We start from the raw sequence: 14,441 nt of genomic DNA on the forward strand, positions 1-14,441 counted from the left end.
TTGAGTATTAAAACTTTGTGTCTAGGTGCAGTGTCCATGCCTGTAGTCCTAGCTTGGCGGGACACTGAGTTGGAAGGATCACTTTGAACTCAGGAGTTTGAGTCTAAGCTTGGCAACACACTGAGAACTTGTCTGAGAGCAAAGGATACCCCATAATATTTTTATTTCTAGTATGTTGTAAAATCCTAGATATCACAACTGCAGAACTACTTTTATAGTTATACCAATATTATTTAACCTTAGATGTTCATAGGAGTTACCTGGTGTCTTAGTTTGGGTTGCTGTAACACATTACCATTGATGCTGGGCATTGATGACTCACACCTGTAATCCTAGTTACTCTGGAAGCTGAGATGTGAAGATCTCAGTCCAGGCAGGAAGGTTGTAAGACTTCAATTAACCACCCAAAATAAACTAGAAGTAGAGCTGTGGCTCAAGTAGTAGAATAGTAATTTTGAGCTTCTCAGGGATAGTACCCAGACCTTGAGTCAGGCCCCAGAACTGGCATGCATGTGCGCATACTAAATGAGGTTCAAATAGAAATTTGTTTTTCAGTCTGGAGGCAAGGAAGACTTAAAATTAAGGCACTGGTAGATCTGGTGTCTGATGTAGACATCCATCCCATATACTTAGGGTCAGTTGGCTTCTTCACCAAAGTGCAAAACCTAAATCACAGTGCAAAGTAATAGTCACTTCACTTATCCTAGCCAGTTTCAGTAGCAGTAACATACTGGAGAAGTATATTCCATATTGCATATGACCATTTGTCTTGTGGCTGTGTTCAGTAAACAGCCAAAAAGTGATGGGTCCCTTGTATTTTCTCCATACATCATGTAGTTCTTTATCTGGTTAGCGCAACTGATAAATTTTTAGCCTGGCCTTGAATATGAAGACCTCTGAAATTGGGGTTGCATAAGAATTACTCATCATAGAAATGAACTTTTTAGACTCCACAATTGAAAAAAAAATCAGTGCAGTTCTTTTTGTTTTATATAAATACCTAGTGACTGAACTGCATTGGAATAGTGTCACCTCCTTAAATAGGAATTCCAGATATGAAGAACAGGTGGATTTAGAAAACTGTGGCCATTTAAGAGTCAGTTATCCCTCCCCCCCTCCCCCCGCTTTTAATCCTGGAGCTTGAACTCAGGGCATGGGCACTATCCTTGTCTTTAGCTCAAAGCTAGCAGTCTACCACTTGAGCCACAGCTCCACTTCTGGCTTTTCTGGTGGAAATGAGTCTTGATCTCATCCTGAGTAGTTAGGATTACAGGCATGAGCCTGTAATTTTAATAAATTTTCGTTAATAAAGTTTTTTTCCCCAAGTGGTAGAGATCTGCATAGAATTGTTAAAGGTAACAAGATATATCACTAAAAAGGGGGAGACTGAAAACTGAAGAATATGAGAGCAAAAATCATACAGAAGGCAGGAAGAAAGTGGTATCTGTTACAAAGTTGCAATGGATATTTGCTAAGTAATTAAGAGATGTGAAGGACAGAAGGTTGTGGGTGGAGAGCAGATGACAGGCACATTTTAAAGGCGGAGGAGAGGAACTTTTGAAACAAAAAAACATGGAAGGACAGGATTCATCAGTGGGAGAGGAAAAGCACAGGCAGTAATGTATTACTTGCAGACATGGGGCTATCTGCCGCTTGATCTCATGATTCCAAATAAAAGGCAGGATGTTTGCTAGATGATTCATCTTTACAGACATCAATTTTAGAAGCATTTATGGAGAAGCTACTCTGTTCAGGGACATTGATGATATTCAGAATGAGCTGAGACCTAAGAGTATCAATTGCCAAAGTTATATATGTATCAGAGTTGGATTAGGTGAAGGGTTGATAGATGGTTTGTACCTCAATGTACTTTGTGTCTTCCAGCACACACAAATGTGCTTGAAATTGGCAGAGGCAACATGTATGATACTTTCATAGAGAGGTCTGTGAAGTCAGAAAAATAGGAACTCTGAAATAGGGAAGCAGTATCTGAAAAGAAAGTAGTCTGAATGTTAAAGTACAGAAGGAATGATCTGGGAAGAGTTGAGATTTGTTAAGATTCAGAAGTACTAGGGGAACATAAAGAGGATAAGTCCAGGAAAGGGAGTATTGAAGACTATGAAAAAGAGAGTGGAAATGGAAATGTCTTCTGAAAGAGGCCTAGGTAACATGAACATGAGGCAGCAGAGGATTAGCTAGCCTCTAGGCTAAGCAGAATGCGGACCTATGTTTAAACAAATTTGGGTCCAGTCGTGGGGCCTGAACTCTGGCCTGGGCGCTGTCCCTCAGCTCTTCAGCTCAAGGCTAGTGCTCTACCACTTGAGCCACAGCGCCACTTCTGGCTTTTTTTTCTTTTTTGCTTATGTGGTGCTGAGGAATTGAACTTGGGGCCTCTGGCATGCAAGGCAAGCACTCTACCACTGAGTCACCTTCCCAGCCCTAAACAATTTTCTTGCAGAAAATTCACAGTAGTATGATGAATGTCCATGTATCCATTATCCAGATTCAACAGTGATCAATACTTTGCCATTCTTGTTCAGCAATCCCTACTTTTTTATTTATCACGAATGAGTGCTTTGTTTTGTAATGGGGACTGAACTCAGGACTTCACACTTTCTGGCTTGCTTGCTTTCTTGCATTCAACTGCTTGAGTGCACCTCCACCTTCCTGGAGTATCTCACAGCAAATGTAGACACTGTTGACTTGTTAGTATTTACTTCATAACAAGGATGTTTTTCCTTTAAACATGACCATAGGTAGGGCACAAAATTAGTTCTTAGGTATCATTGAAAACTATATTGTAAAAGAATACTAATATGAGAAAAATTCAAGATGAATATAGGTGGTAAATTTTTGTTCAGTATGAAACATTTTTGTTACATATAAGTGATACATATAGTTTGTCTCTGATTCTATTTAGCATATATTGATATGAACATACAAATATCCAAAAGAAATGGGCTGGGTTTTGGCTCAGTGGTAAGGCACTAACCTAGCAAGTGCAACGTCCTGGCTTCAATCCCCAGTGACAAAACAGAAAAGACCCCCCCAAAAAAAGTTTAAAAAGCGTAAAAAAAAGCGTAAAGTAAAAGGATGATAAAAGAAATATACAAACATGCCCAGGGGTTATCTGAATTGTTTTTTTCTTTTTAGTCCCTTATGCTTCTCAGGGGCCTGGAGTTGGAGGGGTGGGGCAAAGAAGTATTAATGGAATGGGAAAATCTATTTTCTAGTGACTCGTTTTTCAACTCACAGCCCACAAGTCAGAAAGTGTAGATGATACACTGTTAGTGAAGAGAGTCCCTTAGCGAAATGAGTCCCTTCCCAGACCATAGTCCACTCCTTCCCTTCTCCACAGCTCAGCATGCCCCCTTCCTAATCAACTTCCAGCCCCCTCTACCTTGGGATGGCACTTCTCTGGGGCAGCTACCACTATCTAAGGCAACAAGAGCCCCTAAGAGTGACCTTCAGGTCTGGGCAGTTGCAGGACCCTTATTTGGATAGCAGCCATCAATCCTAGTCCGATATGATGAAGCCCCTGGCCACACGGCCCGTCCACACCACGGTCTCCATCTCCTCGCCCTCCTAGCCCTTCCGGAACCTCCTAGGTTATGTAGGTCACCCCAGACTAGATGGCCGGTGCTGCTTCTCATTCCTGCCTGTGAGAAAGGGTCTTGCTGGCCCCTTTCCCGGCAACAAACCTTTCTTTGTTCTCTGCCCCTGGATGATGTCTGCGTGGTTTTCTGGCAAAGTCTAACTAATCTTAACTTGCTCTCATACACAGTGTGTTCAGAACACACACACCACACACAACGTGCTGAGAATGAACTCTAACGTCAAAGCATGAACGAGACGCTCTGAATTACGATTCGTAAGAAGAAGAAATGACCCGAGGCCCTTTGACTGCGAAGCACCGCCCACCTCGTTAGCGCTGTTTGTTTTTCACTGGGAGTTTTCGGAGGCCTGCGGAACTTGATCCTAGGACTTCTGGGAAATGTAGTCTGTGCTCTGTGAGAGCAGCGCGGCTCGGAGGCTTCTGGGAAGTGTAGTTCCAGGTGTAGGCTGCGGCGCTGAACCCGCCTCTCCGAGTTAGGAAAAGCAGGTTTATGGCGCACTGCACTTCGTGCTACGTTGGGAGGACCTATTTGAAATTGTACACCCTTTCTTCCTCTATTGAAGAACGCGACTGTAAGAAGTAATTAGAAGTAACAGGAAGGAATTAGGTCGTTTATTCGATTCTTCTCCGGTGGCAGCTGTGTGGGTTTCAAGGGTCTCCAGATTCTGCTCCGGAGGCATTACACAGGGTTTTGCTCCGTTCGTTACTTCGACTCTCTCTGAAGAACTAGCAGCTCCAAGAGAAGACCAAAACAAAACAAAACCTTCAAGCTCTGACATTGTTTGACATATTGAAAGAGCGAAAATCTGGGAGCAATAGCCCGAGCCGACTACTTGGTTGTGGGGCAATGATCTATTTGGCAGTACAAAGAAGCTTTAAACAAGGGGACCTTAAGAATCAGATGTTATTGACAGTGAAAAAATACCTGTTGTTGATCATTGAAAAGAGAAGAAGGAGAGCAACCGTGGCAGCAGCAGAGTGGCGCAGCGGAAGCGTGCTGGGCCCATAACCCAGAGGTCGATGGATCGAAACCATCCTCTGCTATAAAGTTTTACACATGGGCGAATTCTGTTCCTTGCTAAGGATGATTTTCACTTGATATCTCAGAAGTGTGCATATAATAAATACTTCTTTGGCAGGCTATCATTTGATGCCACCCCCAAGGATTATTTGGCAGGCGCTTCATTACTGAAGCCCTCCCCACCAGTACTGATTTGCTTTTTCTTATATTAGTAAATATTACAAAAATAACTTTATTCTTAACTAGTTGCTTTCCATTTCTCATCCTATGTTACAGCTTTCTTGGTTTTCGTTGTCACCAAAAAGATGTTTTGGGGGTGTCTAATGAACAAATACATATTCAATATCTCATAAGTGTTTATTGAGGACAATCAATTGATTCCCAGCTCTTACAAACAGTAGGCAAATAAATAAGGATTGTGGTGTTGATGTAATTTACATTTCTTGTATACAGACTAATTTGCTTTTTATACTTAGTTCAGTCAGAACAAACAACAGCTCACCAGTGACTACTAGATAATATTCAGAGTATAGGCAGATATGGGTGTTCATTAAATTGACCCGATGGAATTTAAGCCATCTCATCAGCTATCATTTCTGAGTCCAAATATACATCTGTAATACCACACAGCAGCTGTGGTATTTGCTATAGACATTTTTAGATGTGAATGAGTCTCTTCTAGCAATTCCAATATTGATAAGATGATATTTCTCCTAAAATAGATGCATTACGCAGAGTAACACTAATAAAAGTCACAGCAGGCTTTTTTTTGGGGGGGGGCACAAAACCAGCAGATTAATTATGAAATATGTGGAAATACAAAGATTGTCTAAAACAATTTTAGAAGAACATTAAAAGGTTTAAACTCCAAAAAGCCTTTACTTGATATAAACTGATTAAAACAATGTTTGCTATAAAGCTATACAAGTAAGTCAATGAAATGGAATTGAAAGTCTAGAGATAGACTCATCCACATAGATGGCCCCTTGATTTTTGACAATGAGCCAAAATAATGCAAAAGGAGGAAAACACTGTATTAAATAAACAATGCTAGAATGATGACATTTGTATGGGTAAGGAAGAGGCCCAATACATGAAATGAACTTGAAGTGGTTAATACAGTATAAAAGTTGAAAGGCTAAAACTTCTAGTAGAACGTATAGATTAAGATCTTCTTCACAGCCAGGCATGGTGACTCATACCTGTAAACTTAGCTATTCAGGAAGCAGAGATATGAGGATTACAGTTCAAACCTAGCCTGTGCAAGTAAGTCTGTGAGATTCTTATTTCCAATAAACTGCCAAAAAATTGAAAGTGGAGTATTAGTCTTAAGCAAAAAGAAGCTCAGAGACCCAAGGCTGACACAAAATCTTCACTATAATATAGTAATAAAAATTCCTTAGTAGAAAACACTTACATTAGAGAAAATGCTCAAGAGAATATCATTGGAATTAGAATCTACTCCTCAAAAACACCATTAGCAAAATGGAAAAAAATGACACAAATTGGTAGCATTTTTTTTTTTTTTGTCAGTCTTGGAGCTTGAACTCTGGGCCTGGGCACTTGTCCCTCGGCTAGCACTCTACCACTTGAACCACAGCACCACTTCTGGCTTCCTAGTGGTTTATTGGAGATAAGAGACTCATGGAGTTTCCTGCCTGGGCTGGCTTTGAACTGCGATCCCCAGATCTCAGCCTCCTGAGTAGCTAGGATTACAGGATGAGCCACCGGTGCGCCACTAGCAAATACTTTTAATACATGTAACTGACAACAAAATTGGATTCAGATTCTGTAATATATGAGCAAAATATTTTGCTAAATAGTTCATAAACGAATGTTAATGAGCTGGGCACCCATGGCTCATGCTTGTAATCCTAGCTACTCAGGAGGCTGAGATCCGAGGAACATGGTTCAAAGCCAGCCTGGGCAGGAAACTCTGTGAAACTCTTATCTCCAATAAACCATCAGAAAACTGGAAGTGGTGCTGTAGCTCAAGTGGTAGATAGCTGAAGAGCTGAGGGCCCAGAGTTCAAGCCCCAAGACCGACAAAGAAAAAAAAAAAAGAATGTTAATGATTAGTTAATAAATGTAAGTAAAGGTACCCAACATTAATATATTCAGTGACAGTTTAGGTTTTCAGTTTCCAACTATTTCACATAAAGCTCCTATGAAAATTAACACAATATTTTAGAAATACCCATAAACATATTCTGGTCATGGGGCTTGAACTCAGGGCCTGGGTATTGTCCCTGAGCTCTTTTGCTCAAGGCTAGCACCACTTCTAGTTTTCTGCTGGTTAATTGGAGATAATTAGGCTAATGAAAATTAAGACCAAAATGAGATACCATCACACTCTCAGACTGGTTAAGTTACAAAGCAACTACTGAAAACCCCAAGTTTTGGCAAGTATATGTAGCAATTACACTTCACAAGTATTTGGTGGTAATGGAAAGACATTTAAGTGGGACAGTTTATATATGTAATCCTAGCTACTCAGGAGGCTGAGATCTGAGGATCACGGTTCAAAGCCAGCCTAGTATGGAGAGTCCATGAGACTCTTATCTCCAATTAACTAGCAGAAAACCTCAAGTAGTACTGTGGCTCGAAATGGTAGAGTGCTAACCTTGAGGGATAGCACCCAGGCCCTGAGTTCAAGCCTATGATTGCAGTGTGTGCATGTGTGAATATATAACATTATGATAATGTATGCTAATATATGTTAATATTAATTATGTTAATATGTAAAACATTGTTAATTTTATCGTGGCTTTATGTGAATTAGCTGGAAACTGAAACCCGAAACTGTCACTGAGTATATTCATCGATGAATGAACAATGATATGTTCAATAAATATTCTGTAATAAAATAGAATGCACCAAAACCACATAAAACATGGCTGAATACTCCACAATTACTCCGAATTTTTAAAAAACTAAGCATAGTCATGCCCTGGTGGCTCACATCTGTAACCTTAACTACTCAAAGTAATAGGAACTTTAAGACTTAAAAATATGCTTGCTTTATGTAAAATACCTCAGTAAAGTTGATTTACATATCAAGATTAGTAAGATGAGAAAAAAAATGGTGAGTACCTTGTATCAGGTGAAGCATAGATTTAAAATCAAATGGAGTGTTATTGACAAGAAAGGGATACAGATAAAAAGGATAACCAAGTAAAGAAAAAGAGCAATAAAAAAATCACAAAGGATGGAAGTGGCGCTGTAGCTCAAGTGGTAGAGCGCTGGTCTTGAACTGAAGAGCTGAGGGACAGCGCTCAGGCCCAGAGTTCAGGCCCCACGACCGACAAAAAAAAAAAAAATCACAAAGGAGAAATGTTAAGAAAAAATAAAGGGAATTAATTCCTGAGAGATTTCAAATATATATAAATAAGGGCCAAAATGCAAAGCGCTTCCACGTGGGCCTCAACATCTGTGGCACCAGCTTGAAGCATCTGCTGGGTCCCCATGTTCGCGCGCTGCATCCTCTCCAGGACCCTCGCGCTTTCCTCGCGTCCTTGTCCCAACTGTCAACTCGAACACTGGGCGCTTCGACTTGGGCCAAACTGCGCAGACGTCCGAAACATCCGAAGCTGAAACCCTCTTGAAGTCATCGCCTGCGCCTCATCGTTCCTCATGGGCAGTTTTCTGGGCAAACCGGGATCCTCACCATCGTCCCGAACCCAGGTACACAGTGACTGGCCTGACAGGCCCAAGAACCGCCGGCCGGCTCAGCCCCTTAACCAAGTCCATCGGGTTCAGCATGTCTACCGCGCCCACCCTGCCTCTCGGCACAGACCTGCCAGGAGACCGCCAAATTGGGATCCTTCCAATCCTACAGCGTTTGTCAATGAAGCTTGGAGGCGCTTTCCCATGAAGAAGTTCCAGAACTCCATCATGGGACCTCTGCCTTCAGATTGGTGGGAAAGTTACCTTAAGAGGAGTATTTGGTCTCTTAGGCACCCCAGAACCACATGGAGTCCAGTGACTGTGAAGATCACCCCTCCTGCGCAGAGAGTGCGCCCCTCTGTTTCCCTGAAAAATGTGATTGACTCTGAAGGGCCCTCAGAGCAGCCAGCAGACCCTTGTGCAAAAGAGACAGTGCTGAGAGCCCTCATGGAGTGTAAGAAAGGGAGACTGAGGCTGGAAGACCCAGTACCCTCTGAGTGTTTGGATAACAAGAGGAGAAGTTCAGAGACCAGACCATCTGCCTTTAAACCTCTCAGGAAAAATGGAGTCCTTATTTCTTTTGTGCCCAGGCTGGGGCCTCTGAAAAGGAGCATCCACTCATGCAGCTCAGATTACAGCTTGAAGAGGTGCAGTTCCTTGGGCAGCATATACCGACGAGGCCCACGCAGCACAAAAAGAAATGCTATTAGCAGCTCTTACAGCTCTAGTACAGAGTTCTCAGTGTCTTCTAAGAGATATTTCCCCAGTACATTATTCCGGAAAGCAGAGTGGTCAGTGAAAAAGAAAGGAAAAAGCCATCCTCTTCACTCTCCTGTCACATTAGTATCAAACACAGAGTCCCCAGAATCATCTAGCAGTTCGGAGCAGCAAAACCAGAGGATTCCATTGCTGCTACCGAGCCTGGGTCACCTTCTGTCTGAGACACCTCCTGTCCAGCTTTGTCAGGAAGTCTCTGATAGGAGCCCACCCTTTGAGAAGGAAACTGAGCTCCAGTGGAATCACAAAGCCAGAGAGGAGACAACTGAAGCCACCACAGACACAGTCCCTGATACCTGGCCTGGCATTCATCCTTCTCTATTTCTCACTCAGCCACCTTGTGGGACAGCACTGACCACAGACACTAATTCTCAGTTGGAAAACCTGAAACAAGTAAAGATACCTCTAAGCCCCCTGGCCTCCCCACAGTCATCTGGTGAGGCAATCGATATGGGCCACTCACCTCTGGAAACGCCAAGTCCACCTGCTGGGTGTTCACCATCAGAGCCCCTTCCAGGCACTACTTCAGACTCAAAGCCCACAACTTCTTTGGTCCTGCTGACCCCAACCCCTCGCACATCACCAGTCACTGGCACCACCTGGCCACCTTCAAACCCTCAGGCTGACAGGTCTGCTATATCCCCAGACCCATCTGCCATTGTCCCTGCTGCACCCACCACACAGAGTGCTTTGATTGGGGAGATGAGTAGCCCAACACCCCATTTTCCTGAATCTGCACCTCCTGTGGTGACCTCTGCTTGCCCCATGTTAAAGCCTATTTTGGGGTCCTTGCACAATAGTGAGATTGAAAGTTCTTTATATTCTAGAATTTCAGTCACAACTGCAGTGTCTTCAAGCTCTTCTCTCTCCACAACTCCAGGAATCTTAACTCCAACATTCAAGCCTATCTTTGGCAATATAGGACCACTTACAGGTATGCCAGTGATAGCTCCTTTCTCCTCAGGACAGTCCTCTCCTTCATTTACTCCTACTTCAACTCATCTTCTCCATGGCCTGGTCAAGACAACCTCTATGGTCATGTCAACCACCCCAGCTAGCACGGCCAAAGAGTATACTTTGAAGCCACCTTTAGATTTTAGCATAGTGAACCTTACAAGTACCATGGGTGATACTTGCTCTGACACTTCCTCTTGCCAAACTTTCCTACTTGGAGCTGCTCAAGTCATCAGGGCTGACTTCTCCCCAGCCACAGGCTTCATTTTCCTACCAGGAGAGCATCCTGGCATTCCTACTGTACACACAGTCACTATCTTTAGCCAAGTACTTCCTAGTGCCATTCAGCCACCCTCTAGTCCTGCTGATTTTAAAGGTAAGGGAGGCCCTCTGCCAACCTCAGCCTTAATTCCCACAAACCAGCCTGCATCGTCACCCAGCATCTCTAACCCCAGTGTAGTACTTCCTGTGGGGTCAAACGCAAAGCCACTTCTCCCACAATCTTCAGGAGTTACTCCTCAGCCTGTGTTTGGGGCCACCGATGGGCAGAAGCAAAGTCTACCCCAGCCAGCTCTTAGGCCAAGCTTTAGTAGCCCTTTCAATTTTACAAACTCACCAATGGCTTCCTCAACCCCTATGCCAGGTCCAGCGGAATCAGTCCTTAGAAATTCCACACAGTCAGTGTTTGGAGGTTTGACACCCTCAGCCTCCACTTTGTACCCCACTGCCAGCACCCAGCCAGCCTTTGGTAGCACTCCAGCTAGTTTTCCCTTTGGTCAAGCTAACCCATCTGGCTTTGGAGTTGCCACCCAGAACAGCCAGAGTCGGGCATGCGGCTCAGTATTTGGCAGCACAGCTCCTCGACCATTTGCCTTTGGGGGATTAGTGACCCCTATGGATTGTGGGGAGCCTGGGGTCATTGTGCCTGCCCCAGGCTGGAGCTCAGGCTCTGGAGCAATGCTGAGTAGTGTGACCCCCTTTGGGAAAGGTTGGAGCCAAAACACTCAGGACCTTCCCAACAAGAGCACACCTTTTACTTTTGGGAGGTCTAACATTTTTGCCAAAAAGACTATGTTTGGTGATCCCTCCATGACTCCCTTTGCTCAGAGCCCACCTATCCCTGGAATCAAGGCAGGAACCAGTTTTGGTTTTGGGATGTCCTCTCCATTTGCTCAGGGCTATGTTGGAAGAGATCCTTCCAGATCCTTAGCTCCTTCGTTTTCCATTGGTGCAAAATCCAAAACCCCAAGGAATCGGGAGCAAGGACATTCTCGAAGACATCATGCGCACAAGAAATAACTCTTTCCCCTGTTACCTGTACCCTGACCTCAGTATTGCTGTGAAGAGGCTCAGTTATTCCAATGCTCTTCATTCAATATACCCTAGATCTGAAGCAAAATCTTTAGATGTTGACACTATGGGTCATGGTCAACATCCTTGAAGGTGTCATCTAGTAACAGTAGAATGAGGCTAAGTGGAACAAAATCCCTTGGGCTTAAGTAGAAACTTGCTTTTCCCTCCTCACCCACTCCTCTCTTTATGTGATGTGAGCTCCATCTGGGCACTGCCTCTTACTTTTTTCCCTGGGAATCCCCCTAGGAAAGGTTTCCAAAGTTTGACTTAGTGGGATGAGGCAAGCAAACACCACCTCATAGCTATACATGATGATTCCTGAATTTACAGCAGCACTTTAAGTGGTAGGGCCAGGGGAAAGAATTGAAAAGACCTTGTTTCTTCTCTCTACATCATAGATCATGATCGCTCAAGGACAAACCAGAAGTGCCCAATTAGGGAACCAAAGCTAACATTTATATTTTTCTCTTTTCTATTTGAACTTCATCAAATCACCTGGCTCCACATTCACACCTCTCCCAGAGAGGGGAGGCAGGAAACCCCTGAGCTTGACCACAAAGCAAGAAAGGGGGGAAACAGCAGGGCCCTTACCTGACCTAGACTTTTTAACCAATGGGAGTTCTATGAAAAAACCACGACATATTTTCTTCAACACTTCTTATCAATAGGACCCTCTTTCCCCTCCTAAAAGGCAAGAATAATTCTTCAAGTATATTGATTGCTTATATATCTCTTGTTTTATGAGTATCTTGGGGAAGGTCTAATTGGAAAAAAATATCTTAAATTGGATGACAAAATAAAAAATTGTTGAAAAAAGTCTATGATATAGGAATTACTGTTAAGGTATACAGATAAAGAGCAGAAAGATCAGTCAGACACCAGTGGTTCATGCCTGTAATCCTAGCTACTGAGGAGGCTGAGTTCTGAGGATTGTGGTTTGAAGCCAGCTCAGGCAGGAAAGTCATGAGACTTTTTTTCTTTTTGTCGATCATGGGGCTTGAACTCTGGGCCTGGGCGCTGTCCCTCAGCTCTTCAGCTCAAGGCGAGCGCTCTACCGCTTGAACTACAGCACCACTTCTGGTTTCTAGTGGTTTATTGGACATAGGAGTCTCACAGTCTTTCCTGCCTGTGCTGGCTTTGAACCAAGATCCTCAGATCTCAGCCTCCTGAGTAGCTAGGATTACAGGTGTGAGCCACCAGCGGCCAGCAGTCATGAGACTCTTATCTCTAATATAAACTATTCAGAAAAAGGGGAGCTGTGGTTCAAGTAGTAGAGCACTAGCCTTGAGCCAAAGAAGCTCAGGGACAGCACCCAGGACCAGAGTTCAAGCCTCAGGACTGGCAAAATAAAAGAGTAGAAAGATATCTTAAAATGATGGAATACTTGAGCTGGGTACCAGTGGCTCACACCTGTAAGCCTAGCTACTCAGGAGGCTGAGATCTGAGCTCATGGTTCTAAGCCAGCTAGAGAAGGAAAGTCCATAATACTTTTTTTTTTTGGGTCCGGTCATGGGGCCTGAACTCTGGGCCTGGGCGCTGTCCCTCAGCTCTTCAGCTCAAGGCTAGCACTCTACCACTCTTGAGCCATAGCTCCACTTCTGGCTTTTTTCTTTTTTGCTTATGTGGTGCTGAGGAATCGAACCCAGGGGCCTCATGCATTCAAGGCAAGCACCCTACCACTGCCACCTTCCCAGCCCCCATGATACTTTTATCTCCAATAAACTACTTTAAAAAAAAAGCCAGAACTGGAGTTGTAGTTCAAGTGGTCGAGTGCTAGCCTTGAGCAAAAGAAGCTTAGGGATAATTATCAGCCACAGCATGCATGCATGTGCATGCACACACACACATATTTATGACACTTACCTGAAGCCAGACTAGATAGTAAAACTACAATTTAGGATTTAAATCATAACTCCAGAGTATGCTTATTTTCCCCTTTGACAGAAGATCACCACAGTTAGAATTAAGCTATATCTGCCTTTAAATATCCACACTTTTAAAGACATTCTACAATGAAAGATTACTGTCTTGCAGATCTTACCTGATGGGAGTTGGAGATTAGAAAATGGGCAGACCTAGTCTACAGCTCCTTACAGTACCTAGTGACAGCTAGATATTGTATTGTGCTTTGGATATTCAGAGCTGGTGGACAAGTCTAGTTTGGGAAGTATGGAATTGTTGAGTAAGCCAATAGTCTTACTATGAGTGACAAATCCCTAGAAAATGAGAGAAGGCAAGAAGACTATCTTAACTATAGATAAAACTCAAAACTTCTGCCTGATATGTCTAATCAGGTAAAAGAGCTCATTGTGGGCCAAGGACAAAACATGTGCACAGGTGTTAAAGTATTGCAGGATATAGAGGGATAACACCCAAGATGCCATGCATAGCAGGAGATAAGCAGAAGCAAGTCACAGCAATAATTACGAACCACATGGTACAATATGGATAGAGTTTTAATTACAAGAGAGCTATGGAAAGACTTTGAACAAGAAAGAAGTTTATACTTGAGTTCTAGATTTCACTGCCTGTCATCTGAGGAAAGAAGCAAATGGGAACAGACTGGAAGCTTGGAGATGTACAAGAGACTCTGTGGACACACCCACAAAGATTAAACATGTGCTTTGAAGAAGGTAGTCAATGATGATACTTAGTCAAATAGTTAATACTGGGCATGGGCAGAAGTAGGGAAGAGGAGTGATTACTAAGAAGAATTTGGGGGAATTCTTGAGGATTTTACCTGGGATTTCCCCAGTGGCATATACTACTTGGGCTCAGGCAACTTAACTGCAAAGGCTGTTTTTGGACCTTCTGCCTCTCTGGGTTCAGCTAACCCGCCACTCCCTGCCAATTTCAGCCATTATTGATCCTTCAACCTATAATTAGTAGGTTAATACTGACTTGCAACTAATACTTTTATTAATATATGCTCGCTATCCCCCCCCCCGCCCCTTTCTCTGTGCACAGACATGTGTATGTGCTCACATTTTTCTGGGACTTGAACTCAGGGTCTAAACCCTATCCCTGAGCTTTTTGTGCTCAGATCCACTAGCT

The 14,441-nt window shown here is 43.3% G+C and overlaps 1 protein-coding gene and 1 non-coding gene across 2 annotated transcripts; both read left to right on the forward strand.

Annotated features, from left to right (window-relative positions):
* The first annotated feature begins 4,588 nt into the window (after positions 1 to 4,588).
* Trnam-cau lies at positions 4,589 to 4,660 on the forward strand. The gene has a single exon. It is a non-coding gene; the product is annotated as a tRNA-Met (tRNA).
* Positions 4,661 to 8,270: 3,610 nt separating this feature from the next.
* Pom121l2 (POM121 transmembrane nucleoporin-like 2) lies at positions 8,271 to 11,333 on the forward strand. Its single transcript, XM_013031231.1, has one exon. The coding sequence runs from the start codon at positions 8,271 to 8,273 to the stop codon at positions 11,331 to 11,333; it is 3,063 nt and encodes a 1,020-aa protein (XP_012886685.1).
* The last annotated feature ends 3,108 nt before the right edge of the window (positions 11,334 to 14,441 follow it).

This window comes from Dipodomys ordii, unplaced genomic scaffold (assembly GCF_000151885.1).
Source record: "Dipodomys ordii isolate 6190 unplaced genomic scaffold, Dord_2.0 Scaffold138, whole genome shotgun sequence".
Taxonomy (NCBI): Eukaryota; Metazoa; Chordata; class Mammalia; order Rodentia; family Heteromyidae; genus Dipodomys; species Dipodomys ordii.

Bases quoted from the DNA above. Each gene is read 5' to 3' on its own strand.
- Pom121l2 (XM_013031231.1), top strand. From the start codon at position 8,271: ATGGGCAGTTTTCTGGGCAAACCGGGATCCTCACCATCGTCCCGAACC.